The sequence below is a fragment of the Hemiscyllium ocellatum genome, chromosome 7 (genome assembly GCF_020745735.1).
Source record: "Hemiscyllium ocellatum isolate sHemOce1 chromosome 7, sHemOce1.pat.X.cur, whole genome shotgun sequence".
Taxonomy (NCBI): Eukaryota; Metazoa; Chordata; class Chondrichthyes; order Orectolobiformes; family Hemiscylliidae; genus Hemiscyllium; species Hemiscyllium ocellatum.
In genome coordinates this window covers 111,442,472-111,469,885 of record NC_083407.1, presented here as the reverse complement: position 1 = coordinate 111,469,885, position 27,414 = coordinate 111,442,472, and the positions used below count along the sequence as shown (strand labels likewise).

Here is a 27,414-nt window from a genome sequence, read left to right as displayed (position 1 = left end):
GAAATGAGATAGAGAGAGGATAAAATAAAAATTTCAGCAGCCCTCTCTCTTTACCTGACTCTTAAGATACCGATTCTGTTACAGGCACTGTATAAAAGCAAGCTGTTGTGGATGTTGCAAATCTGAAATAAAACCTGAAAATGCAGTTAAATTTCAGCAGCAAAGGCAGTGCCTGCTGACTCAGTAAATCTCACCTTTGCGACCTTTCATCTGTATCTGCCTTGGAAGTATAGAGCTGGGATCTGCACATGGTGAGTTATCTTGAGGACAAGAGGGCTGCAGTCATGCCTGGGGAAGAGTTGGTTTGTTTACCAGCTCACTAGTGGATGAGGTCAGAGACAGGTTCAGCTACAACAGACTCAGCTTGAGACCTTACGGGGGCAGCACTGAAGACAGCACTGATGGATAAGCACGTCAAACTGCTCAGTGATTTGGTTAGTTGACATGCAGAGAGTCTCCTGACATTGTCAGGGAGCATGGAGGAACCTGGCTTCAGGTTGGAAGAAGGAATCACATAGAATTTAGCCATAGTTTCTGTTCCTGAAAACTTTTATCCATTATCTTCTATTGCTGCTGCTGCATTGGAGAATTCATTGCCCAGAATCTATTTGTGGTGGTAACGCAAGTAAATAATTAGTGGTGGTAGTGGTGGTGGTGGTGGGGGTATTGTCGACTAGAGTGATAGACAGACCTAAGTGATCCCACAAACAATGGATCAGATCTAAGCTTTGCAATCCTGGAACATCCAGTTGTGAATGGTGGTGGACAATTAAGCAACTCACTGGAAGAGGGGGCTGCACAAATATTCCCATCCTCAATGATAAAACAGTTTAACATATCAGCGCGAAAGATAAGGCTGAAGCTTTCACAGCAATTTTCAGCCAGAAGTGCCAGAGTAGATGATCCATCTCGGCCTCCTCCAGTGGTCCCCAGCATCGCAGATACCAGTCTTCAGCCAATTCAGTTGGAGACACTGGATACTGCAAAGGCTACAGGCCCTGACAGCATCGAGTCATAGAGTCGTACAGCACAGAAACAGACTGGTTTATCCAACCAATCCATGCCTACCATAGTCCCAAACTAAACTAGTCCCACTTGCCTGTGCTTGGCCCATATCCCTCTAAATATTTCTTATTCATGTACTTATACAAATATTTTTTAAATGTTACAACTGTACCCATATCCACCACTGCCTCTGGAAGCTCATTCCACACATGAACCACCATCTGTGTAAAAATGTTGCCTTTCATTTTTTTTTAAATCTTTCGCCTCTTACCTTAAAAATATGCTCCCCAGTCTTGAAATCCCCCACCCCAACAAAAAGTCACTGCCATTCAGCTTATCTGTACCCCTCATGATTTTATAAACCTCTATAAATTCAGCCCTCAATCTCCTGCACTCCAATGAAAAAGTCCTAGCCTCTTCCTATAATTCAAACCCTTTATTCCTAGCAACGTCCTGATAAATGCTTTCTGAACCCTCTCCAGCTTAATAGTATCCTTCCTACAACAGAGCAACCAGAACATTTGGCAATAGTACTGAAGAGTTGAGGTCCAGGATTTGCCATACCTCTAGCCAAGCTCTTGCAGTACTGTTACAGCATTGGCATTTACCTGAAAATTGTCAAGGTGTGTCCTGTACGTAAAAAGCAGGACAAATCCAATCCAGCCAATTGCCGCATCATCAGAATATTCTCGATCATCAATAAATGTTGGAAGGGGTCATCAACAGTGCTATTAAGAAGCAGCTGCTCAGCAATAACCTGCTCAGTGATGCTCAGTTTGGGTTCCACCAGGGCCACTCAGCTCCTGACCTCATTACAGCCTTGGTTCAAACATGGACAAAACAACTGAATTCCAGAGGTGAGGTGAGAGTGACAGCTTTTGATTTCAAGGCTGCATTCAAACAAGTGTGGTATCAAGGAGCTCGAACAAAACTGGAATCACGAGTATCAGGGGCAAACACTCTGGTGGTTGGAGTCATGCTGGCAGCTAGGAAGATGGTCATGTTTGTTGCAGGTCAGTCATCTCAGCACCAGAGAATTGCTGTAGGAGTTCCTCAGAGTTGTGTCCTAGGAGGAACCATCGTCAGCTGCTTCATCAACATCCTCCCCTCCATCATAAAGTCAGAAGTGAAGATGTTTGCTGACAATTGCACAATATTCAGCATGATTCGTGACTCCTCAGATACTGAAGCAGTCCATGTTCAAATGCAACAAGATCAGGACAATATTCAGTCTTGGGTTGACAAGTGACAAGAATTGTTCCCATCACACAAATGCCAAGCTAATGAAAATTACTAATAAAAGACAATCTTACTATCACCCTTTGACATTCAATAGTGTCACCATCACTGAATCCACCACTAACAACATCCTGAGGGTTACCATTGGCCAGAAACTCAACTGGAGTTGCCACAAAAACACAGTGGCTACAAAAACAGATCAGAGGCTCAGAATACTGCAGCAAGTAACTCCAACTCCGGATTCCTCAAAGCTTGTCCACTATTTACAAGGCACAAGTCATGAGTGTTATGGAATATTCCCCGCTTGTCTGGATGAGTCCAGCTCCAACAACACTCAAGAAGCTTGACACCATCCAGGACAAAGGAACCCACTTGATTGACATTACATCCATAGGCATCCACTCCCTCCACTACCGACGCTCAGTAGCAGTGTGTACTATCTACAAGATGCACTGCAGAAATTCATCAAAGATCCTCAGACAGCACCTTCCAAACCCATCTAGAAGGTCAAGGGCCACAGATATATGGGAGCACCACCACCTTCAAGATCTACTCCAATCCACTCACTTAACTGATTTGGAAATATATTGACATTCCTTCAGCGTCGCTGGGTCAAAATCCTGGAGTTCTCTCCTTAATGGCATAGTGGGCCAACTCACAATAGGTAGACTGCAGCGGTTCAAGAAGCAAGTTCATCTCCACCTTCTCAAAGGCACCTCGGGGCAACCAATAAATGCTGGCCAGCCAGTGACACGCACACCTCAGAAATGAACGCAAAAAAATGTAGAAGACACACTGTATTTACATTTTTTTTGCAGCTTTTAGGCAAGCTTCACACATTTCAAAACAGTAAGAGTGTGTTGCCAGCACTGCCCAGTTGGATTATTCATGACCATATATCACACCTCTGCTGAGTCCAGAATGTTTGACACCTACCCGCAGAATAAAAAGCCCCTTCCTAAAATATACAAAATTACCAATAACTAAGAAATTTTCTATCTTTTCTTTAGGGAGAGCATTGCTAGTTTTAATGAGCATTGATATTAGATGTGGTTTGGAGCAGACTTTGGCAGTGCGTGGGAGCTGAATTCTCACACATCCATTAACCTGGGAATTTTAGTAGGTCATTACACTTCACAAGTCCAGGTTAACTCAGTTCCCTCACACCATCTGGTTAATCAGTAAGTTGCAAAAATTAAAAATTACTTTTGAGCAAGACATTTTTGAAATTCCACTGGGTTAAGTATTTTTCTCTGATTCTAAATGCAGAAATATTTTACAGTTGATTGCCATAATTTGCGCATCTTCAGAGAGCAAACTATCAAAGCCTAAATTGAGCAATTTGTCGATTGCCTACTATTTTGTAAAAGCTGGACCTAGAGTGACTTCTCCTCTGAAAAACAAAAATAAAAGGAAGAAAGATTCTGGCAACAGTTGCTCTATCCAGAATGCTTATAGATTGCAAAAGGAGGAGGAAATATTCTTGCTTGTATTTTGGCTTCTGACTCCTGCCAAGGCAAGTTCCCTGGGCCACGGGTCTCCTCTACGTTTGTTCTCCACATGATTCAAAATCTAAAGAAGGCAATGGGATGGGAATTAAACCTGGGCACGCTAGATTATTTTTCCACTATTTCAGCTGAAATGATGATCGGACTTGCAGAATCTGACTGTACAAAAAAGGAGGGAGACAGAAAACAGAAATCTACTGGCTGGTTAGCCTAGAATCTATCATAGGGAAGATGCTGGAATATATTATTAAGGAGGTTATAGCAGGTCACTTAGAAAAACTTAATACAATCAGGCAGAATCAATGTGCCTTTATGGAAAGGAAATCATGTTTGCCCTAATTTATGAGAGTTCTTTGAATAAGTACCTAGCAACATAGATGAACAGGAACCACTGGATATACTGTCCTCCGATTTTCAGAAGGCAATTGATAAGATGCCATATAAAGGTTACTATGCAAAAAACGTGCATGGTGTAGATGTAGCATGCATGGAGAATTGGTTGACTAATAGAAGGTAGAGAGTGGGCTTAATTGATCATTTCCAAGTTGGCAGGTTTTGACAAGTAGTGTGCCACAGCATTGGGGGATCAATTATCTACAATCTACATAAAGAATCTGGACAAAGGGACTGGATATACATTGCCAAATTTACTTTGGATACAAAGATAGGGCAGTATGTTTTGAAGAACACACTTTTTTTGAAGAGTCTACAAAATGATAGAGATAGTTTAAGTGATGGGCAAACATTGGAAGAAGTTACCATAATGTTAGGAACTGTAAGACTGTTGACTTTGGAAAGAAAAATAGAAAAGCATCATACTATAATAATGAGGCGGAAGGGGGAGAGAGAGAGGAACTCAAAAATCGGAGACCAATCTCACTGCTGAACGCGGATTACAAAATTCTGTCAAAGGTAATCGCCAACCAGGTCAGGTCTGCTCTGGGGTCGGTGATTCACCCTGACCAAACCTGTGCAGTACTGGGCAGGAAGATCGCAGAGAGTCTCGCACTCCTCAGGGATTTGATCGCCTACGTGCAGGACAGAGGGTTGGACACCTGCCTGATCAGCCTGGACCAGGAGAAAGCCTTTGACAGGATATCACACAGGCATATGAGAGATGTTCTCTCCAAAATGGACTTTGGGGTGGGAATCTGCAATTGGACCAGACTGCTGTACACCAACATTGTCAGTGCAGTCTCAATCAATGGGTGGGAATCAGATAGCTTCCCTGTAAGATCTGGAGTCAGGCAGGGCTGCCCTCTCTCTCCTGCCTTTTTTGTGAGCTGCATAGAGCCATTTGCCAAGTCCATCAGGAAGAATGCGAGCCTGACAAGGGTGACTATTCCTGGCAGTGGGGGCCTGCAGGTTAAGGCTTCCCTGTACATGGATGACGTCGCCATTTTCTGCTCAGATCTGCTGTCCGTGCGCAGACTCGTGCATATGTGACCAGTTCGAACGGGCCTCAGGGGCCAAGGTAAACCGAGGCAAGAGCAAGGCCATGCTCTTCAGGAACTCGGCCAACTAATCCTTGATCCCCTTCACCGTGAGAACCGACCACCTGAAGGTGCTGGGTATTTGATTCGGGGGGGCTGGGGTGTGCACCAAGTCTTGGGAGGAGCATATTAGCAAAGTGAGGCAGAAACTGGGCAGATGGAAGCTACGGTCGCTCTCCATCGCGGGAAAAAACCTGGTCATCAGGTGTGAGGTACTGTCATTGCTGTTATACATGGCATAGGTCTGGCCTATTCCCAGAACCTGTGCCTCTGCAGTCACCTGGGCCATCTTCCAATTTATATGGAGGTCAAAGATGGACTGGGTCCGAAGGGACTTGATGTATAAAGATCTGGACAACGGGGGAAAAAATACACCCAATGCCACCCTCGCCCTGATGGCTACCTTTGTGTGTGGTTACATCAAGCTGTGCGTGGATCTCCAGTATGCAAACACCAAGTGTCACTACGTACTGAGGTTCTACCTGTCCCCGGTGTTGCGAAGGATGGGCCTGGCCTCACTGCCGCGGAACACTCCGAGTAGTTGGACCATTCTGTATCACCTATCCTTCGTGGAGAAGTTTATGAAGAAAAACACCTTTGACCACAAGTCCATCAGGAAGTGGTCAACACGTAGTGTCCTTGAGACCCTTTGGGAAAAGGAGAGGGCAGATCCTATCAAGCGGTTCCCTGAGCAGACTATCAAAGCCATTTGGCAGATGCCTCATCGCCAGAACTTTCCAACAAGCACCAAGCCATGGCTTGGCTGGTGGTGAGAAGGACTCTGCTTTTGAGATCCTTTATGCACGCCCGGACTCTCAGCCGCACCAAAGCAGCTGCGGGGGGCGGGGGGAACGAGATTGTCACACACCTCCTTCTGGAATGTGCCTATGCAGAAGATGTCTGGAGAAGAATGCAGTGGTGTTTGTCGAGGTTCGTCCTGAGCAGTGCCGTGACGCGGGACTCCGTGCTCTACGGCCTGTTCCCCGGGACGCACACCGAGACAAACATCAACTGTGCCTGGAGGATCATCAACTCGGTGAAGGACGCTCTCTGGGTGGTCCAAAACCTGTTGATCTTCCAGCTGAAGGAGTTGACCCCGACTGAGTGTCGCAGACTGGCACATTCCAAGGTCCAGGACTACGTGTTGAGGGACGCGCTGAAGCTTGGGACAGCTGCCGCCAAGGCGCGGTGGGGAAAGACCACCGTGTAACATCTGCCTGCCTAAGAAGAACAGGGGGCCCACTCAGTCATTTGGGCTTTGCTAACGCCTCAGCTAAATATATGGACATATGTTTGATAAGCGCACAGACCTGTGTATACAAATGATAAATTCTGATCTCCATATTAAATGTTTACGTATGTATGGCATGACCAATTGTACAGACCATCAAATTATTTGATGACTAAAGTATATTTTTGAAATAAAAAAAGAATTATGAAAGCTCTGGGTATCCTAGTACATGAGTCACAGAGTTAACTGGCAGGGAAGCAATTGATTAAGAAGGCAAATGAATGGTTATTATTTATTGTAAGCAGAATGGAATGTAAAATTAGTGATGTGTTACTACAATTGTATGGAACATTGGTGAAATCACATCTGGGGCTGTGCACAGTTTTGGTCTCCTTATTTAGGAATGGATGTAAATGTATTACAAGTAGTTCAGAGGAGGTTCACTCAACTGACACTTGTGACTGGCCGGGGGGTGGAGGAGCTATCTTATGGGAAAAGGTTAGACTGGCTGTTCCTGTATCAATTGGAGAGGGAATCTTATTGAGATGTCTCAGTTCCTGAGGGAATGTAACAGACTGTTGAAATGATGTTTCCCCTTATGAGAGAGATTAAAACTAGAGGAAACCATTTTAAAATGAGCTATCTCCCATTTAAGATCTCGATGTAGAGGTTTTTTTTATCTCATTGGAATTTTGTAAGTTTTTGGAACTCTTCTGCAGAGACTGGGGTCAGTCAATGGTTTTGTGGCAGAGGTAGATAGAACCTTGACTAGCAAAGGGGTTCAAAGGTTATTGGAGGTTATTATGTGGAAATGTGGATAGTGCCCACAATCAGGTCAGCCAGAATGTTATTGAATGGTGGTGCAGACTGCAGGGAGCAAATGTCTAACTTGTGCACTAAATCATTTTGTGATCTAACTATAGCATACCTGTCACTGCCTTTTCAGTTGTTGTTTTGCAGAGAACAGGAATTCGATTTGCCACTTTTCAGTTTACATGATCAACTTATCGATACTTTCAATGAGCTTAGCTGTCAGACAAGGCTCAAATATATATTCTCTGATGAACCAAATTACACATGCGATATGTCCACATGTAGCTGCCAGAAATAGGGAATAATCTTGGCTTAGGTTATCTTTCTTGCATCTGAATCAGTGATAACTGTCATCTGTTAAAGCAGAAACCTTTGGAAGATCTAAATGTTCAGTTATATGTTACCCCCAGATGATGGAGGGTCATTGGCTGGTTTGTGATGCAGAGTGATGCCAGAAAGTGTGTTCAATTCCCAGACTGGCTGAGGTTACCATGACTTCTTAACCACAGGCCTTGCCTGACACACAGTGACTCTCAGGTTAAACCACCACCAGTTATATCTCTCCAATGAGAGAGCAGGACTATGCTGACTTTACTTTTTACAGCTTGATGTGCACCTAACTAGCAGTATGCATGAGATGCACTGAATGATGTTTATGTTTGTCTGAATATTTTGCATGAATGAATTGCAAAAATGAAACAAGTCATCTGACAATGTCGCATTATGCCATGGATTCCAAACCAAACAGGCCTATACTTTCAATGTAGTATACATGTAGTTTTTGCATTATACATGTAGTTTTTGCATTATAAAGGTACTAGCCCCACCTTTAGTTATTCTGTCTATGTAATGGAACCAATCAGGAGAATGTAAGGACTGCAGATGCTGGAGATAATGTCAAAACGTGTAGCACTGGAAAACACTGTTGGTCAGGCTGCATCCAAGCATATGCTCTTCATCAGGAATGTAGGGGTGCAGGCCCAAGGGGGGGGTTGGGAAATAAATAGGAGGGGTGTGGGGCTGGGGGTAAGGTAGTTGGGAATGCAATAGGTAGATGAAGGTGGGGCTGATGGTGATAGGTCGGAGGGAGGGTGGAGCGGATGGATGGGAAGGATGATGGACAGGTAGGACAGTTCAAGAGGGCGGTGCCGAGTTGAGTCTGGGATAAGGTGGGGGGAAGGCAAATGAGGAAACTGGTGAAATCGACATTGATTCTATGTGGTTGGAGGGTCCAAAGGCGGACGATGAGGTGTTCTTTCTCCAGTCATCGGGTGGCTAGGATTTGGCAGTGGAGGAGGCCCAGGACTTGGCGTTGTGTGATTTTTAACTTTGTACACCCCAGTCCAAAACCGGCACCTCTAAATCATAATGATTACAGACTGTAACATCAATCTCGTGCATTTTGGTCACAGCCAAGTGGTGTAGTTTCAGAAAGTTACTTCAAATGATGTCTAGCTGCAAGAGCTCAAGAAGATTATCATCAACAAGTGCGTGAACGCATCCAAAGAGTTCTCAGCCAGATACGGTCAGTTTGGTTATTCAACGACAAACCTGGACTCTCTAAGAATATAATCTTCAGAAGCAAACAAGTCATTATTCCAGAACTCTACTTCAAAACATGCATGACCATTTATGTACAGGCCACATGGGCACACAATGAAACCAAGAGATCAGATGTGAATCTGTATGTTGGCCTGATATTAATAAGGACTTTTTAATGAACTAATCAAGCCACGTGAAATATATTCATTCCATCTACCCCGATAATCGGAGGATTTTTGCCTTCCACATCAGATTTCTCCTGAGGCATAGTGCAAGTTTGTCACTGATCATTTCCATGTTTGAGGACACAATTATGTTTTCAGGTGACTGACCACTCCAGCAAATTCCCCTTTGTGAGATACCACTGGTGAGATGTTAAAAAAATTTATTCATGTGTGGGACATGGGCATCACTGGCTGGCCAGCATTTATTGCCCATCCCTGGTTAACATTGAGAAGCTGGTGTGAGCTGCATTCTAACTGCTGTAGGTTGATCCACAATACCCTCAGGGAGGGAATTCCAGGATTTTAATCCAGCAATCGTGAAAGAACAGAATGATGAGAACCTTGGAGAGGAACTTGCAGGTGGTGGTCGTCCCATATATCTCCCGTCCTTGACCTTCTACATGGATGTGGCTGTGGGATTGGAAAGTGCTGTCTGAAGATCTTTGGTGAATTTCTGCAGTACATCTTGTAGATAGTACACACTGCTGCTACTGATCATCGGAGGTGAAGGGAGCGATACTTGTGGATGTAGTGTCAATCAAGTGGACTGCTTTATACTAGATGATGTCAAGCTTTTTGATTGCTGTTGGAGTCACACCATCCAGGCAAGTGGGAAGTATTCCATCACTCTCCTGACTTGTGGCTTGTAGATAATGAACAGGTTTTGGGGAGTTGGGAGTTGTGTTACTCACCGCTTTATTCCTTGCTTCTGACCTGCTTTTATAGCCATGGTGTTTATGCCACAAGTCCAGTTGAGTTTCTGGCCAATCAAACCCTCAGGATGTTGATAATGGGGGAATTCAGTGATGGTAACACAATTGAATGTCAAGGGACAGTGGTTAGATTGCTTTTTATTGGTGAAACAACTGTTACTTACCACTTTCAGCCCAAGCTTGGATATTCTCCTGATCTTGTTGCATTTGACCGTGGATTGCATCAGTATCTGGTGAGTTGTGAATGGTGCTGAACATTGTGTGAGCATCAGTGAGCATTCCACTACTGACCTTATGATGGAGGGCAGGCTATTGATAACCCAACTGAAGATGGTTAGACTAAGGGCACCACCCTGAGGAATTTCAGCAGAAATGTCCTGGAGCCGAGATGACTGACCTCCAGCAACCACGAACATCTATATACCAGGTATGACTCCAACTGGCAGAGTGTTTGCCCCAATATTCATGACATAGTAATTGGCTGGGTTGGATTTGCCCTGCTATTTATGCATAGGCCAAACCTGCGCAATTTTTCACATTTTCAGGTATTTGCTGGTGTTGTAACACCAATGAGTTTGGGTGGAGGAACAACAAGTTCTAGAGCACAGGGCTTTACTACTATTGCTGGAATGTTATCAGGGCTCATAGCTGTTATACTGTCTAGTGCTTCCAACCATTTCTTGATATCACATGGAGTGAGTCAAATTGGCTGAGAACAAGTATCTCTGATGCTGGGGACTATTGGAGGAGGCTGCGATGGACCATCCACTCAGCCCTTCTGGTTGAAGTTTGACTACCATATTCAGTATGTTCAGTGTACCTCAACAAATTGTGCCCAACAACATTTTGTAGTATGCTACACAGCACCTAACATAGAAAATGGAATGTCCAACAGATTACATCCTCTCCTCTCTGCCCTCATTTGAATGGTCTCGCAAAATGCACTGTTCATACCATAGTATCCATGAACAATAAATTTAAAGCAACTTGCCAGGTTCTCAGTATGGCGATGCTACATTTATGTGGTCCTGCTCAAGTCAACAGCTCATCCCTACCAGCACTTCTGGGTTTCAGAAACAGATCCTCACATTTCTTCCTTTTCACAATCTCATCGCTCAACTACATATGCAAAATGTATTGGTAGATAGAAGGGAGAAAATAATACAAGAGCAGGATCATAGAGTCATAGGGTCACATAGCACAGCTCAACTCATCTATGTCAACCAAGTTTCCCAAATTAAACTAGTCCACTTGCCTGGATTTGGCCCCTATTCCCCCTAAACCTTTCCTATTCATGGAACTGTCCAAATGTCTTTTAAATTTTGTACCTGTACCTGCATGTATCACTTTCTCTGGTACGCAAGCCACCCTTCATGTGAAAAGATTGCCCCTCAGGTCCTTGTAAATCTTTCTCTTCTCACTTTAAAAGTATGGCCCCTAGTTTTGACCCACTTGAACTAGAACAAAACTTTGAGAATTTTGCACAACACATTGAATCACGGAAAGATGTTACACTGTTATGTTCAACCTAGGCCATATGATCTTCTAATGAGCAATGGTCAAACCCTGTAAAGAACCAAGCTGCGTATGATTGGAGACCTGTCATACAGGATGATGACTCAGGCATTGAAAATATCATGGCAGGTAACTACCACACATCTAATGATACACATCCATCTGCACTAATATTTAGCATGTAGCATACTGCAAAATTATGACAATTGTATCTGGTTGTGTTATATGTCCACCACCGCATTACCTGAATGTATAAGAGACTATATATTTATAAATCTGGGCATCCTTGTTTTCCAGAAAAAGGGTTCCTAGTCTCTAAAGGCAGAGGAGGGAAATCTTGTATTAATGCATAGATTCAAGATCAGGCAAGCAGCCCTGTATCTTTAAGACAGACATCACAATACATGATGTTTTGGTACAAAGGTACCCTCCCACCTTCAGTTTCTACCTTTGTGTAATTTAAACAGTATACTTAGTCAGTTAGGCATGTATTATGTACTGTAGCATCAGTAAGCACAACTCCAAGACTATCTGTCAAAGTCTGTGATTTTGTAATTAAATAAATAGTGTTGTTCATAAACTTCAAGAAATTTGACTCAGTGGAACTCTGTCTTCTTGATATTTATATTACATGTTGCAAACTACAAAGCACATGGAGCTTACACGTTGCAATAGGTATGTATTACATTGTGTTATGACTCTAGCAGGAACAATATGCTTGTAGTAATCAAGCTGCACTAATCCATAAGCCATACCATTGGTGTAACTGTTCTGATTCATTCATAAAAATCGCTAAGTTGATTATTTTATCCAGAACAAACGAGACCTTCAGAAGGTTTCTTTAGTGAATTCAAAAATAACGTGCTTTTTATAGACGAATCTTGTTCTTCAAGCAAGTGGAAAAGCTAGTTAACAACTAAGCTCTATTCCCTATGTTCCAATATTATACCACATTCTTTTGACCCCAAACAAATACATTCATGTGGCAAACAAGAAAAAATAACATGCAAAGATGATTTTTTTTTATTGCAAAAGGGAACAAAACCATCCCTATGGATCACATGTTTGAACTCAAAGGGTAAAATGGGATGATTTCTTGCAGTTCCCCAAACTTCCTGTTGACAGGATGGAAATGATGTCTGTTATAGAATGATGTAAAATCTTCAGTGGAGATGTCAGTTCAGATGCCAGTCAGTTAGACTTGAGCCTTTTAAAATAAGTAACAACTTGGCTTTCACAGTTCATGGTGTAGTCAGAGATACTAATATTTTAGAACTTTCTCAGGTTCCTCGAAATAATTCACTGAGAGAGATTTGTGCAGCTTGTCCTGATGTAAGGTTTTCAGCAGGAAGAGAATTGCTTACTGATTACTTTGGAAGTCTTTTTTTAACTCCATCTTCAGGTGCTGAAAACATAGGAACCAACTCCAGAACAGTATTACCAAGCAACCTTCAACACATAGGCAAATTCTGTTCCAAACCAAGTTTACCTTGCAATTAAAGCCATAAAGCTCATATCTTAGCTCTCTTAAAAGTTTTGCTTGCCTCCTTACCAAAGTTACTTAATTTTTTAATATTGTCCAGTAAGTCTCACAAAATGAACTCCAGAATGTCCAAACAGTTTCATATTCTAGTTCCTGGTGGACCCTAAATGTAAGAGAGAGAGAGATTCAGACAATGGGCCAAATGACCTCCTTCTACACAATAATGATTCTGTGATTTTGTGTAGAACCAACATGCCTCAACCTTTGGTGAATAAAACACTATTTTTCATGTAAAAATGAAGACATGCCCTGTAAAAACATAAAAAAGGTCTTAAGCTTGCATGCATTCATCTCCATCAGGATGTCCAGACAGTTTCATATTCCAGCTTCTCGTAGTCTTTAAACATTGATATGTATTCCTGACACTTCTCAGTGAATGTTACTTTGTTAGATCCTCAACCACCCTGGGAAGGTGGTAGCTGACATTCACCTTTAACCAAATCATTCTGGCATCCCAAAGGGCAGTTAGGTTTCAACCAAACATGTGTGAGATTGGAGTCACATGTAGACTAAAGCAGATAAGGATGGTAGGCTACCTTCCCTAAAGAATATTAGTGAACTGTTTTGGGTTTTATAACAATCCAACAATTTTGTTATCGCTTTTGTTGACAAATGTTTTGGGAGTATAATAGTTAATTTGTGAAGATAATGTGTTGCACAACATAAGTAAAATGTTTTGTATATATGCTTCAAGAAATAGTGATGTAATGGATAAAGTAGCACAATATTACATGCAGGAGGTATCTCAATAAGTCAATATAGTAACAACATGAAGACGCCTTCTTTGAAATTCTATGTCCAATTCCTCTGACTGCCCTTCAGCTTTGTTTGCATTTACAAGAACAAGATATTCAACAATGCTAGTTTTCAATTCAGAATCTTTTTAAAACTGGAGTTCAGATTTTCAAACTGCCATGATTTGAGCTCATTGCTTCTGACTTATTAATCTGGCCCTCTAGAATGCTAGTCCAGTAACATAACCACATACTAACCAGACCCTGATATGTGAGAACGATAAGGTTGCTACCTGATCTGGTGCGCTAAATTTAGGAACAGGAGTGGACTATTTAGCTGCTCAGCCATTAGAAGGTGGTTGCCTCTATGTATTTTCAGAGACATTGGAAGCAGCCCTAGAGTCAGTAGGACTATGGCTACTTTATTTTTATAAAGTTAAAACTCACACAGCACCAGGTTATAGTCCAACAGGTTTATTTGGAAGCACTAGCTTTCAGAGCACCGCTGCTAACCAGCTGATGAAGGAGCAGTGCTCCAAAATCTAGTGCTTCCAAATAAATCTGTTGGACTATAACTTGGTGTTGTGTGAGTTTTAACTTTATGCACCCAGTCCAACACACCAGCACCTCCACATCATTACTTTTATAATGTTATTTATACTGGCTGATACTAACAAATCCAGTGAGCTCACAGTAACAATGCCATGTCTGATTTTTCCCCATGAACCGGTTCTTACAATGGATTATTACTACAAACTAATTTCCCTCAGTGAGTAACCCTTTAGAGAAATGCAAGTGAACACTTTTGTTAACTGTTTTTCTTTTCTATATCTCATGCTAATAGATAGCTCATTGATGGAGACATCACCTGCAGTGATGTCTGAAGTATTTGAGACGCTGTCATTTCCTGTGAAAAGGTAATATTTTTACCTTTGTTTCCTCATACTTTTTTTTTCAGTTTTCTTCCCTCCTGTAGATGTTGCCTCATTGAGATGTTATCTTAATTCAAGGTAATATTGAGTAGTTTGAAGCTGGAGATGTAACTTCCTATAATATTTTCCCAAAGAAAAAAAAACACGGTTATCATGGGGACTGGAGCTCAGGCTAAAACTTATCAGAAGTAAGGTTTATGTTTAACATGTGAGGAAACAGCCAAAATTTTCAGTTTGACAAGGGCTGCACAGGCAAACAATTTCACCAAGGTGCATAGCAGGTAGATACCTTGAGCTGTTACAAATGCCGTAGTTACCCTTGTTCTTGCATAGTGTTGTAATCTGTATATCATGCATAATCTGCAGCCCTGCCACCCATTACCCCTCTCTCCAGCAGAGACAGAGATTTATGTTAATGCTACAGGATTCCAGTTTCCCAATTTGATGTGTTCAGGCAGTATAGTAATAGCGCCTAGAACTTTGCCTGTGGCAAGATAGTCAATCACTTTATAAGACAGTTGTATATCTCGATAGGCTTTCTCTGGTATGTCTTGTGTCTTCAGTGACATTGATCTCCCAGAGTGCAATTCAAGGTGGTGCTTAAATGTTTAATACAGACAATAATGACTACTCCTTCCATTGTATCCAACGGAACCATTTTCTTTGCTGATGGGCCTGTTCCTTTTTAATCTCTCCATACATATTGCTATTCGTTTTCTGTGTCAAAATACATCTGGAAGAGTTGCAACTATTAGTCATTGGTGTACTCCCTAGCAATCTGTTGGACTTTATTTCAATGAGTTCTTAGTTATGTCACCTGAATCTCTCTTGGAATGAGCAAAAACAGATAGCTTGGTGTCAGTAACAGGATCCATCACTGATATTAGCCTCAAATCGGTCAACATTTTCCTCTTCTTGTTTTCCATACGCTAAGTGTGCAGTATTGTATATAGAGTTTCAAACTGATTTTATTTTGCTTCTACACTGTGTGGGAATCATAGATAACTCTATGCAACTGAACCGTGGAACATTAGTTTTATCTGGGTGTTGATTTCTGCTGTGTCTGAAAAACCTGTCAAATGGGGACTTCGCACATGAAAACACATCAGGGAGTAAACTGTGGTGAGTGCCTGTGTTCACAATGATGTTCAGAGAGTCAAGTTTGCTAATGATCTGATGTAGCTGGTGTCAGTGCCCTGTTCTTAGATGTCACCAGGACATTTTGTAAAAACCAATAGGCATAGAAATAGGAGTGGACCATTTGGTACCTCAGCTCGCTCCGCCATTCAACCTGATCCAGACCAAGTCTTAACTACCCTTTCCTGCCAGCTTATCATAGCCATTAACTCCCCAATATTTCAAAAATCCATTTATCTCCTCTTTAAATATTGTTCAGTGATGTAGCCACCACAATTCTCTGTGGTAGAGTATTCCAGACATTTGCTATTCTATGAAAGATGAAAGTCCTTTGCATCTCAGTTTTAATTTTGCCTTACTCTGTAAATTCTTCGGGCTTGGTTTGTTCTATAAGGAAGGTGTTAATTACAGAAAAGCCCATTTAGTCTCTGGTCCAGTCATATTTATTTCTCCCAGCTCATGATGTTTGTTACAGGAGGTTCTTGCCCCATTGTTGGTTCCTACTCTTAAATTTGAAATTGCCCTGTACTTAAAGATGTTCTGTCCAAGGGCACCAGTCTACCATTCTGAAGAAAAATCACTGGACCTGAAACATTAAATCTGATTTCTCTTTGCAGATGCTTCCAGACCTGCCAAACATTTTCCAGCAATTTTTGTTTTTCTTTCTGTCCTAGGGATTCTGTTGTTCACAGAGTTCAGCTCTTCATAGAAGCCCAGTTTTTGAGCAAAGATATTCTTGAGGTTAACTGTCTCAGTTTGAGTTGAGAGGCAACAGGAGAGAACATATTCTGACCTGTTCATGGGGGATTCCTTCATTGACACTAGCGAGTTTTTTACAGCAAAGCTTCACTTATGCAGGTCCTCTTCCCATTCCAACTGAACTTGCAATGTTTCTCTTTCAGTAATTTTCTCCCAGCAAGCCTGGTCTCTTGGATTGAGACTAAATTACGTTCAACCTATCAAGTTTCATGGCCAATACACAGATTTTATGCATATTACTGACCAGTTGTAAGTCACCTGCCAGTCCTGTACATATGGTCCTGATGTTCTAACTTGCCTGTCAAAGAATTGGCATCTTTTTTCTTTCCATTTGTTTTGTTGTTTTCCTGGTGTTATGGATTCTGCTGATTGTTGACCAGGCAATCTAAGCTGCAATTATCCATTGAAATGGTGTGCCAACACCTTCCAGTGAAAGACTTGCAACATTAAGGGTCAGTTTAAAGCATCAGAGCATATGTTTCCTACACCATTCAAGTTAGGCATATTTCTTGCAACTGCTATATCCTACATTGTGTTAAAGATCTGCAGGAAAACTGCAATGCCCTCTGGAGACATAAAGCTTCCAAAAGGTCACGATCCCCCTTACAACCTGCACATTTGTGTCCAAAGAGTGCAAAGCATGATATTTGGTGCTGTTTTGCAAGAGTTGCTGGAGGACACTTCCAGCTCCACTCCTGATTTTTTTTGTCCTGATTTACTTCCTTAATTTGCAACTTTCCTGAGATGTCCACAAGGCAGTGGGGCTATTCATCCTTAGCTGTCTGCTTGGTTCAGGAGTGCCAGATCACATCCACATGCTAATGGGCCTACACGACATGTCGAAGGGCCAAATGTCGCCCAGGTACCTCTGAATCTTTACCTGAGGCCATGTGGGACCCAGTTTCATCACAAAGAGACACAGCAAAGGACTTGCTGATCAAAAAGCCAAGTACCAACAGGGATAAACTTATACATTTGATACTGATGTTTGCATTATTGTTTGCCCCCAGTATGGGCTGAAAATGAGAAGCAAATAGGACATAAAAGCAGAATGCATGTTAGCTCTCTGCACCTACTCACTACACGTATCATATCAACCTTCTGCATGTATGAATATATTATGAAAACAGAAAAATAGTACAGTCATAAACTGCATGCTATCCAGTTAATAAATGGAGGAATCCATTTATGTTATTTGCAACCGAGAGGTCAGATGTTTGTATGGTTCCTTTGTTCTATGCAGCAATAATACTGCCTGTGAAAAGTTCTTGCATAATTTCACTAATAATTGGGATGAGTGGCTTGAGTTTTAAAAATTATATTCACTGTGGTTATGTGGCCAGTGTATTAAATTATGCAAATTGACCCTGATGTGCAAATGTAAATTGGATTAATTAGCAAATAGTTTTTCCCAAGTACCTAAAAATCATAAATGTAATTGTTATTCATTGTGGAGATTGTACCTGCAGTGGTAAATTGGAGAACTTATTTCAAAGCATGTTAATTAGTTATAATTTGTAGTTATATAAAGATATTATAGTACTGCTGTGCCAGAGGCAAGAACTTTAAGCAGACATCACCATTTTGTGTTGGTAGCTTTCAAAGGCATTTTTTTCTTTAACTGAAAGGCTTGTTAAAGAATGAAGTACCATGATATTGAATTATTCCATGTAATGGAGAGCTTCATATACGTTACGTTGACTACAAACATTCTTTGGTCTGGTGTACCTTAACAACTCACTTTAACTCTTTACTTTCCTAACTTCTCTATTCCATAGCATTATTTCTAGAGGTCATATTGAATCAGAGATGTTTTTTATATTTCTATTTATTGTTTCAGCCTCAAAAACACCTTGAGCTAGATGTTCCAATAAATCTTTCTCTACTCTGTTTGAAAAATAGGTTTAAAGACTCCACTCAGAGGGGCTCCTAAACTTCACCGGAGTAAATATTTTTCTGTTTCAAATGTCGATCAATTGATGGAAGTCCCTGACAGAGACAGCAATTTTCCCATTCAGGGTAAAGGGAAAAAGGAGCAGCTTGCTGTTACAATACTGTCCATTTTGCAATGTTGCAGTAACTTACAATGAATTTCCACAACCACTCCCCACCATACCCTACAACCCCCAAGCCCCCACCAAAATCAGTTCTGAGGGAAGTGTTCTTCCATGTTAAATCATAAATATTCAAGAAAGAAAAGCAAGGATCCCTCCCTTCCTTCTAATGCCACCATTGTTACTTTGTCTGGGATTAAGGGTTGACTTTGTATTGGTGGTTCAGCCTTTCTAAGAAACAAACATTTCACCCACCTAAGTCACAATTGGTTCAACATCTTAGGGAATGAAAGGTACTATGTTGTGGCCCACTGCAACATGTACATTGTACGAGGTACAGTCTCCTTTGGGCTTGGTTGTACAGTGGTTTATGATAAAACCATCTTTTTCCTTTATTGGTGAAATATAAGTGGTTACATTTTTTTCTTAATTTGTGCATTGAATGACATTTTTGTCACTAGATTGTTAACAGGAGGCTGAGGGGTGACCTCATAGAAGTTTATAAAGTCATAAGGGGCATAGATAGAGTAAGTTGACAAGGTCCTTTCCCTGGGGTGGGGGAGTCATAGGTTTAGGGTGAGAGGGGAAAGAGACCTAAGGGGCAGCGTTTTCATGTAGAGGGTGGTGCGTGTGTGGAATGGTGTGGAAGGATGTTGTAAAACTTGAAAGGGTTCAGAAAAGATTTACAAGGATGTTGCCAGGGTTGGAGGATATGAGCTATAGTGAGAGGTTGAATAGGCTGGGGCTGTTTTCCCTGGAGCGTCAGAGGCTGAGGGGTGACTTTATAGAGGTTTATAAAATCGTGAGGGACACGGACAAGATAAATAGACAAAGGGGAAAGATTTAAAAGAGACCTAAGAGGCAACTTGTTCACGCAGAGGGTGGTGTGTATGGAATGAGCTGCCAGAGGAAAGTGGTGGAGGCTGGTACAATTGCAACATTTAAAAGGCATCTGGATGGGTATATGAGTAGAAAGGGTTTGGAGGGATATGAGCTGGGTACTGCCAGGTGGGACTAGATTGGGTTGGGATTTTTGGTCAGCATGGACGAGTTGGACCAAAGGGTCTGTTTCTGTGCTGTACAACTCTATGACTCTATGACTCGATAAAAGCCAGTAAATATCAGAAGAGATGTGTGTAATTTTACTGTTGATGAGATGTTAGCATGTGATGCATTTGAGCATGTGAATTAATTCACAGTGATATGTGGGCAGAATACTTTATTCCATTATCATAGACTTAGAAAGAGAGAGCTTTTACAGTTCACCATCACACGGAGGTGGAACAGTCAGTGAAGTGAAAAGGGGATATGAGAGAACAAAGACAGTATAAACATTACAAACAGAGGTAAAGAGATAAAGAAGAACACATATACAGAAAGCAGAACAAATAAGTTAGAGAGGAACTGGCAATAAAAGAAATAGCTTAGAAGTTGTGAGTAGCACAGGGAGAGTAGGATAGGCAGCACAAGGAGAGATCAGATGGTGAGATAGGAAGAGAGAAAGAACAACATTGATTGTAGGCAGGGAATAGGGTGAAGTACTAAAACAAGTATGGATGAGAGAGAGAGAGAGAGAAAGAGAGGGCAGTGAGAAGAGACTGTTCAGGCAAAATATGAAAGTTAGAATAATGAAGAAAAGTTCAGATGAGGGGGAGAATTTAAAATGAGATATCTTGCAAAATGAGGAAAGTACACCTGCAAGATATCATGTACATCATCAATAATCAATTAGAAATACATCATGGATGTGATGATACCAGGAAATAAAGCTGATTCTTTAAGTCACATGTTTTTCACCTAATGCTACTCAAACATCCCTTCTCGTTCTGCTGTCTTCAGTCTCACTTATGAGGAGAGACTGGATAGACTGGGTTTGTTTTCCTTGGAGCAGAGGAGGCTGAGGGGTGATCTGAGAGAGAGCTATGGACAGAGTAGGTTGTGAAAAACTTTTCCTCATGGCAGATATGTCTAACATCAATTAGCATACATTTAAGGTGTGGAGTAAATGGTTTAGAGGAAATCTGAGGACAAAGACATTTCAGCTAGAGGGTTGTAGAAATATGTAATGTGCTGCCTGAGAGGGTGGTGGAGGCAGTTACTCTTACAACATTTAAGAAGCATCTGGACAAGCACTTAAAGTGTCAGGGCATAGTTGGCTATACAGGTAAATGGAATTAGTATAGTTTGGTACGTGTTTGCGCAGTCATGGTGGTCTGAAGGGCCTGTTTCTGTGCTGTAAGATTCTATGCCTTGTGTCTTTCACAAGAGCTTCAGCTTCATCCCCTTACAATAGGGGCCCCATTGTTCTTACCATCCATCTCACTGTATTAAACTCTATTAAAACTCATTCCCTGCCATTTCTGTGACTTTCCATATATGGACATCACCAAAGACATCTTCCTTTTCCCTCTGCACTCAGCATTCTGAAGGAACCATTTCCTCCTCAAAACCTGGGAGCGTTCCTCAGTCATCCCTAGCATTCCCTCATCGGTCCACATGAACTCTCCATTCAACTGATGGAGATCATTACCTGCCCTTTTACATCCTTTGTCATTGCTGTCAGCTTCCCCAACCATTCCCTCCCACTGAAACTGTGTGCTTCCTTCGATTTAGTATAAGGGGAAAATGTAAAGTCACCCACTCCCTCGTTAAACTGGTGGTGAGCTTAAGCTGAGAGTCATAATGCCTGAGGCAAGGGATAAGATTGCCAAGGCAGGGCCTTCATGGTGACCTCAGCCAGTACAGGAATTGAAACCCTGCTGATGGCAACACTCTGCATCACAAACTGGATTAGAGGTGCTGGAAAAGCACAGCAGTTCAGGGAGCATCCGAGGAGCAGTAAAATTGACCTTTCGGGCAAAAGCCCTTCATCAGAAGTACAGCTGTATTCCTGATGAAAGGCTTTTACCCGAAACATCGATTTTACTGCTCCTCGGATGCTGCCTGAACTGCTGTGCTTTTCCAGCACCTCTAATCCAGAATCTGGTTTCCAGCAACTGCAGTCATTGTTTTTACCTGCATCGCAAACTGGCTATTTGGCAAATTGAACTGATCACATTTTTCAATCAAGCACCCTATAGTGTTCTCAACACAACACTGAGTTCAACACTTTCAAACAGTAACCTTCATACCATTTCGTTTCCTTTTCTTTGTAGGTTTTAGTTTTTCTCTGGACTTTCACTTTTGGACAATGGTTGCTTATTATTCTCCTCTAGATACATCCCGTGTTTATGTACTTGTCCTGTTACCACTTCCTTTAGTTTTGTACCACAAACTCCTTTATCATTTGATCTCTCCTGTCTTCCATTTTATCATGGACCCTCCCTTTTGTTCTTCTGTCTCCTCCTTCCTTTAATCTACTGAAAACTTATTTCTAACTTCCCAGTGCTGAGAAAAAGTCAGCAGCCTGAAGGGGTAACTGTCTTTCTTTCTCCAAAGATGCCTGATTTGCTGAGTATTCCCAGCAATTTTCTTTTTTACTTACCATAAAAACATCATTGATATTCATAACCTAAATCAGTATGAAGCCAGGAGTGTTGTAAATTTTTTTTGTGAATTGAAATCCTTTTCACTCTTTCCATGTCACTTTCTAATCTAAGGGACTTGGTTTCACGCTCATGTTGAACTGCTTTCGTTGAAGTGTAAAGCCATAAATGTTTTGAACACAGAATCCCTACAGCATGGAAACAAACCATTTGGATCAACAAGTCCACACTGACCCTTCAACGAGCATCCCACTCAGATCCCCCCCATATTATTTGCCCCTACTTGCCCCCCCCCCCCCATTACTCTACATCTCCCCTGACTAATCCACCTTGCTTACACATCCCTGAACATTTTAGGCAATTTCCCACAGCCAATGCACGTAACCTGCACATCTTTGGACTGTGCGGGGAGACTAGAGCGCCCGGAGGAAACCCGCGCAGACACAGGGAGAATGTGCAAATTCCACACAGAGACTCACCCAAGGGTGGAATCAAACCTGGGTCCCAGGTGCTGTGAGGCGGCCGTGCTAACAACTGAGCCACCGTGCTGCCCAGGAGCTTTAGAAACCTCATAGATATCCTTGTTGCTGTATTTGTTTAAAAAAGCAATAACTGCTGTGGATGCTTTACAGTATGTTTGATCTGTGATGGAATAGTCTGGGCATAAATAAATCTAAATTGCCTGGCTCTTTGTGGGAGAGATATAAATGTGAAAGGAAAGGGAAGGGAAGAGTTGTAATTTCAGATGATTATCCAAACTCTCTGTGGGAAGAGGAGAACATTAATGGGATAAATCACTCATAATTGATCTAGGGCAGGGTAATTGTGACCTTGGGATATAGGAACATAAAGAATGCCCATGAAATGAACCAGCTGCTTTTCACTTCCATTCAAACCAATAGAATGAAAATCTGGAGAGATATTCCCATATTTCTCATATTACTCTGTCACCAAAGTCAAAATTAATCCAGATGAATAGTTTATTAGGTAGTTTTCTGACTTTGAGCTCTCAGCAAGAGTCTCTCATCTAAAAATACAAGCTGGAAACACATTTCGATTGCAAAACCAAACAGTTTGTCTTGAGGATTTGCTTAATGCCCTTACCACATGCCATTCAGCTTGTGTGGTGAATCGACTCTGTAGATACATGGCAACGTGATACTTTTCATATCACCCTAACTTGCCAAAATTGCACATTTCAACTGTGATTGACACCTATGCAGCATTATCTATCATTCACACATTTCAACTGCTTTACAAAAACCACCAACCACCACTAAATGAAGCCAAACTCTACAGTTAGTAACTCCTATGTTAATAGATTCATCAGGAATATTTCAGAGCAATCAGACTGCTGCCTGTCCAATACTAAGCTGTGTTAATGTTGCGGTGGTGGTTAGGCATATGGTTGTCACTTACTGGACCTCTATTTGGGATCCATTCCAAATTAAGTAAAGAAGAATCAGGCACGTTGTTGCTAGGAATCATATATCAGTCAGACCACAACTATCTTTATATTTTTAAATAGTTGGGTTGCCAGGTTTCTAGTGACTCAGAAGTTGTGAGGCCTCCTGGTCGCTGAAACAAGTATAACAGTCTGCACTTTGTTACGGTCATCTTCTTGTGTTCTCTGTGTGCCTCTACATGATGATAAATTTAGATCCGCAGGACTGCTCTGAGGAAGCAGGGCTGGCTTTTGAAAGGACAGTGGTATAGCAAACTGGGAGTGGTGATCAACTTAATTGATCTGAAATAGGCAATTATAGAAATTGGGTGTTACTGGTGCAAAAAGTCTATTACATATCTGACCTCTGTATTTGCAAATGACACATGGTACAGCATAAGCAGAGCAACAGTCAGAGACCCTAAATCCATCCACAGAAATTTGTTAGGTATTTTGCTTTCCCAAGTCTCAGAAAATGTTACTTTAGATAAATACATCAGTCAATAGATTGTTTCCACCATTTTAGAGTGACTACAGCAGGCTTGCTTTGCACAACAGTTTGGTTGCAAAATGGTTTTAAAACTGTTCACCTGATTCTAGCAGTGTGTGTAATGGGCAGAAACAGTGAGCGGAGATAAAGGATTTTTTTAAGGTTGGTGACCTATGATAAGTGGGGTTCCCCAGGGATCAGTGCTGGGACAACAACTGTTTATAATATGTGTTATTGACTTGGAAGAAGGAAGCAAACATACTGGAGCCAAATTGGCAGACGACACAAAAAGAAGTGGTTGCGAGTGGGGTACGAATAGTTTCCAGACAGACATTGATAAGTTAGGTAAGTTGGCAAGAAGTTGGCAAATGGATAATGTGGGAAAATATCGAGTTGTTCATTTTGGAAAGGAGAACAAAACAGACTGTTATTTAAGTAGAGAAAAATTGCAGAAAGCTGCAACACAAAGGCGCTTGGGTAGACTTGTGCATAAAACACAGGAAACTAGCACACAGGTGGAGCAAGTAATCAGGAATGCTAATGGAATGATGTCCCTTATTTCAAGGGAGAGTTGAGTAGAAGGGTAGAGATGAGTTACTGCAACTGTACATCGTACTGGTAAGACCATGTCTCGGGAGCAATTTTGGTCCCCTTACTTAAAGTAAGATATCATTTCATTGGAGATAGTTCAGAGAGAGGTTCAATAGGATGATCCTTGGTATGGAGACATTGCCTTATGAGCACAGGGTAAAACAGGTTGGGACTCAACTCACTAGAGTGTAAAAGAATGAGAGGTGATCTTAATGAACTTGACAGTGTTGATAAAGTTTTGGGAATTCAACAGCAAAAATTCTATTATAATGGCCTATCATAATATTTGGGACATTGGGAATTCAACAGTTAAAAAACCTCTATCCTAGTGGCTTACCATAGTGTTTGACTATGTGCCTGCCCTTTGGGAGGCCGAGACCGGAAATCACTGTGAGTGTCTGGTTATCTCCAAACTGTAGGAATTGTCTGGAGCCATACATGTGTATTTTGCTCCCAGCCCCGGGCAAAGATACTTTGTTTCCCTGAATAAGACTGTTCGCCCTGCTTATAGATCTTATTAACTGCCTCCTTTTCCTATTAACATATTCCTTACCTATTAACAAGGGTATGCGAAGACCAACAATGAGAACAATACTGGATCCTACTATCTACATCCTTATTTATTAACACAAGATTGTGAATGATACAGTAACAGGCTCATGTGAACAATTCAATATTTGTCATTATAACTAGTCATTGTAAGATCGAGAAATACCTGTTTTAACAATGTAATAGCAATTCACCATGTGATGTTAAGGCCTTTGTATTAGTCACAGCCAAACAAGATATAAGGTGTACTGCTTGCATGGAATTATCAGAGATCTGTCGAGGGGTGCTACCACAAGAAGGCTCCGAGACTCCTTTGGTGTCACCCAGGATCTCTCGCTGACTGTTCAGAAATAAAGTGTCTGTCTTTGAACTGAAACTTGTGTGGTCCGGAATTAAGAGTCCACAGGGTAAATGCTGAGAGAATGTTTCCCCTCACAGGGGGAGTGTAGGACCAGATGACATAGTCTCAGAATAAAGGGGCACCAATTTAAACTGAGATGAGGAGGAATTTCTCCTCTGAGAGGTTTGTGAATCTTTGGAACTCCTTGCCACAGAGACCTGTGGGGGCAGAGTCTTTGTTTATATTTAAGGCAGAGATAGATTCTTGTTCAGTAGGAGTATCAAGGTTATGTGGAAAATAGAGGAAGGTGGACTTGAGGAATGTCAGATCAATCATGATCCTATTGAATGGTGGCACACACACAAAGGGCTGAGTGACCTCCTCCTGTTCCTGTTTCTTATGGCCTTATGGTGTATCACTTTAGATTCCTGACTATTTAGAACATAGGTATTTTCCCAAGATTGCATGCTTGTTTTCTCTTGTTGCATTTATTTGGATCACTATGTGAATACGGTGATTTGATTGAAGCATTGACAAGCATTAAAATCCTATCAGCTAGCATGGTTGTTGTACAAAGGGGTATAGAGTACAGAGGGAGACCAAGTAGAAGACCATCAATAACCTCGTTCCTATTCATTACACTCAGGGATCTTCTGCGCACTCATAGTAATTACTGCGTTTCATGTTTCCAGCATGTCTTACTTTTTATTGATCTGCGCTTTGATATGTATGTAACCATATAAAATAACTAACTTTTTTTCAGAATGAATATTAACAATTATTTAATGCGTTGTTTAGTTGTTGCAGAAGCCATCGCCTTTCCCAGGCAGCACAGTGCGGTCCTGCAAGGGCAGAAAAACCAGCAAGGGCACGCAGGCAGTGCAGAGATAATCAGGAGAAGAACCCAGAGAAAATCCAACAGCCCCTTTGTGGACAGAATAACAGAGACCAAGACAAGCCTGCTGCTGACCCTGGGTGGGTTGCTGCACACAGCTCTACTTCACCAGGAGCTGTTCCCATGCCTGCGATAACTCCAAAGTTGATGCAACTATCAGTTACAGCCGTCAAGTCAGAACTGACTGACGACATTGCCGAGTGAAGGCAAGAGATGACTCTGAATGCCTCCGACCCCCTTAGAGGATTTTAGCATTTCACAATCCTAACATTTCCCACAGGACTTCCATCTAGACTCCCACGCTACTGAAAGGCAACAATACAAATGGAGCATTATTGTCGCAACGGGAGATAACTGAGAAACTGTGATAATCACATTTCAGAGTCGACGCATTAAAAGAATGAGCAATGGCTTACTTATGGCATTTTTTCCTGTGTCAGAGCAAATCATTAATTTAGAAAAAAAAATGAACGGAATATAATAGCTGCAGAACAGAGGTTGTGAGAGCAAATCAATTCAAATGTGCTACAGATTAATTGGGTTACTATCCATTCAGTTTTGGATTTTGAGGAAGATGGCCCCCAGCACTCCACCCCATATTAAAAGCCTGGGTTTCTAGAAAACAAGCAACATTAGTATCAGTAATATACCACAGTACTGTGCCTTACAATTTATGTAACAGCTAATAATTCTTGAGAGTACTTCTCAGTGACACCTAATTTTCCACACATGTATTCTCCACACAAGATCTGGCCTCCCCCACAATACCTATGGACTCCTCCAAGCCTTAATTTTCCACCTTCTCAGTACACAGAGTAGATTATGGACAAATAAATTATAACAAATGTGTATGTGACAAAGAGACCTCAAGCTAAATGTAAATTTGAATGTTTTACAAAGTCGATTAATACATTCTGCTTCCTACACTGGGCTCTTTGTTCTATACAATTTTTAAAAAATCTTCATTTCACTATATTTATATATATATATATATCAAGTACAACTGACTGATCTTTTTTTCATCACCAAATCACTGTGATGTGTTGCTTTTGTTTTTTCACTATTAACAGCCACCAGTAAATCACCCATGTAGCCAAATAGATATTTACATGCAAAACCCGTTAAGAACAATGCAAACCATTCCACTTCATTTTATTGTCCATATGGAAATTCATTTA

At 41.5% G+C, this 27,414-nt stretch overlaps 1 protein-coding gene across 1 annotated transcript in view; it reads left to right on the top strand.

The window, feature by feature from the left end:
• LOC132817597 (uncharacterized) overlaps positions 1-26,620 on the top strand; it is a 173,952-nt gene extending 147,332 nt beyond the window's left edge. Inside the window, exons 7-8 of the mRNA XM_060828101.1 lie at positions 14,405-14,477; positions 26,140-26,620. Coding sequence (XP_060684084.1) covers positions 14,405-14,477; positions 26,140-26,440 — 374 coding nt within the window. The 3' untranslated portion in view covers positions 26,441-26,620. The remainder of the gene's footprint in view (positions 1-14,404; positions 14,478-26,139) is intronic.
• Positions 26,621-27,414: the final 794 nt, after the last annotated feature.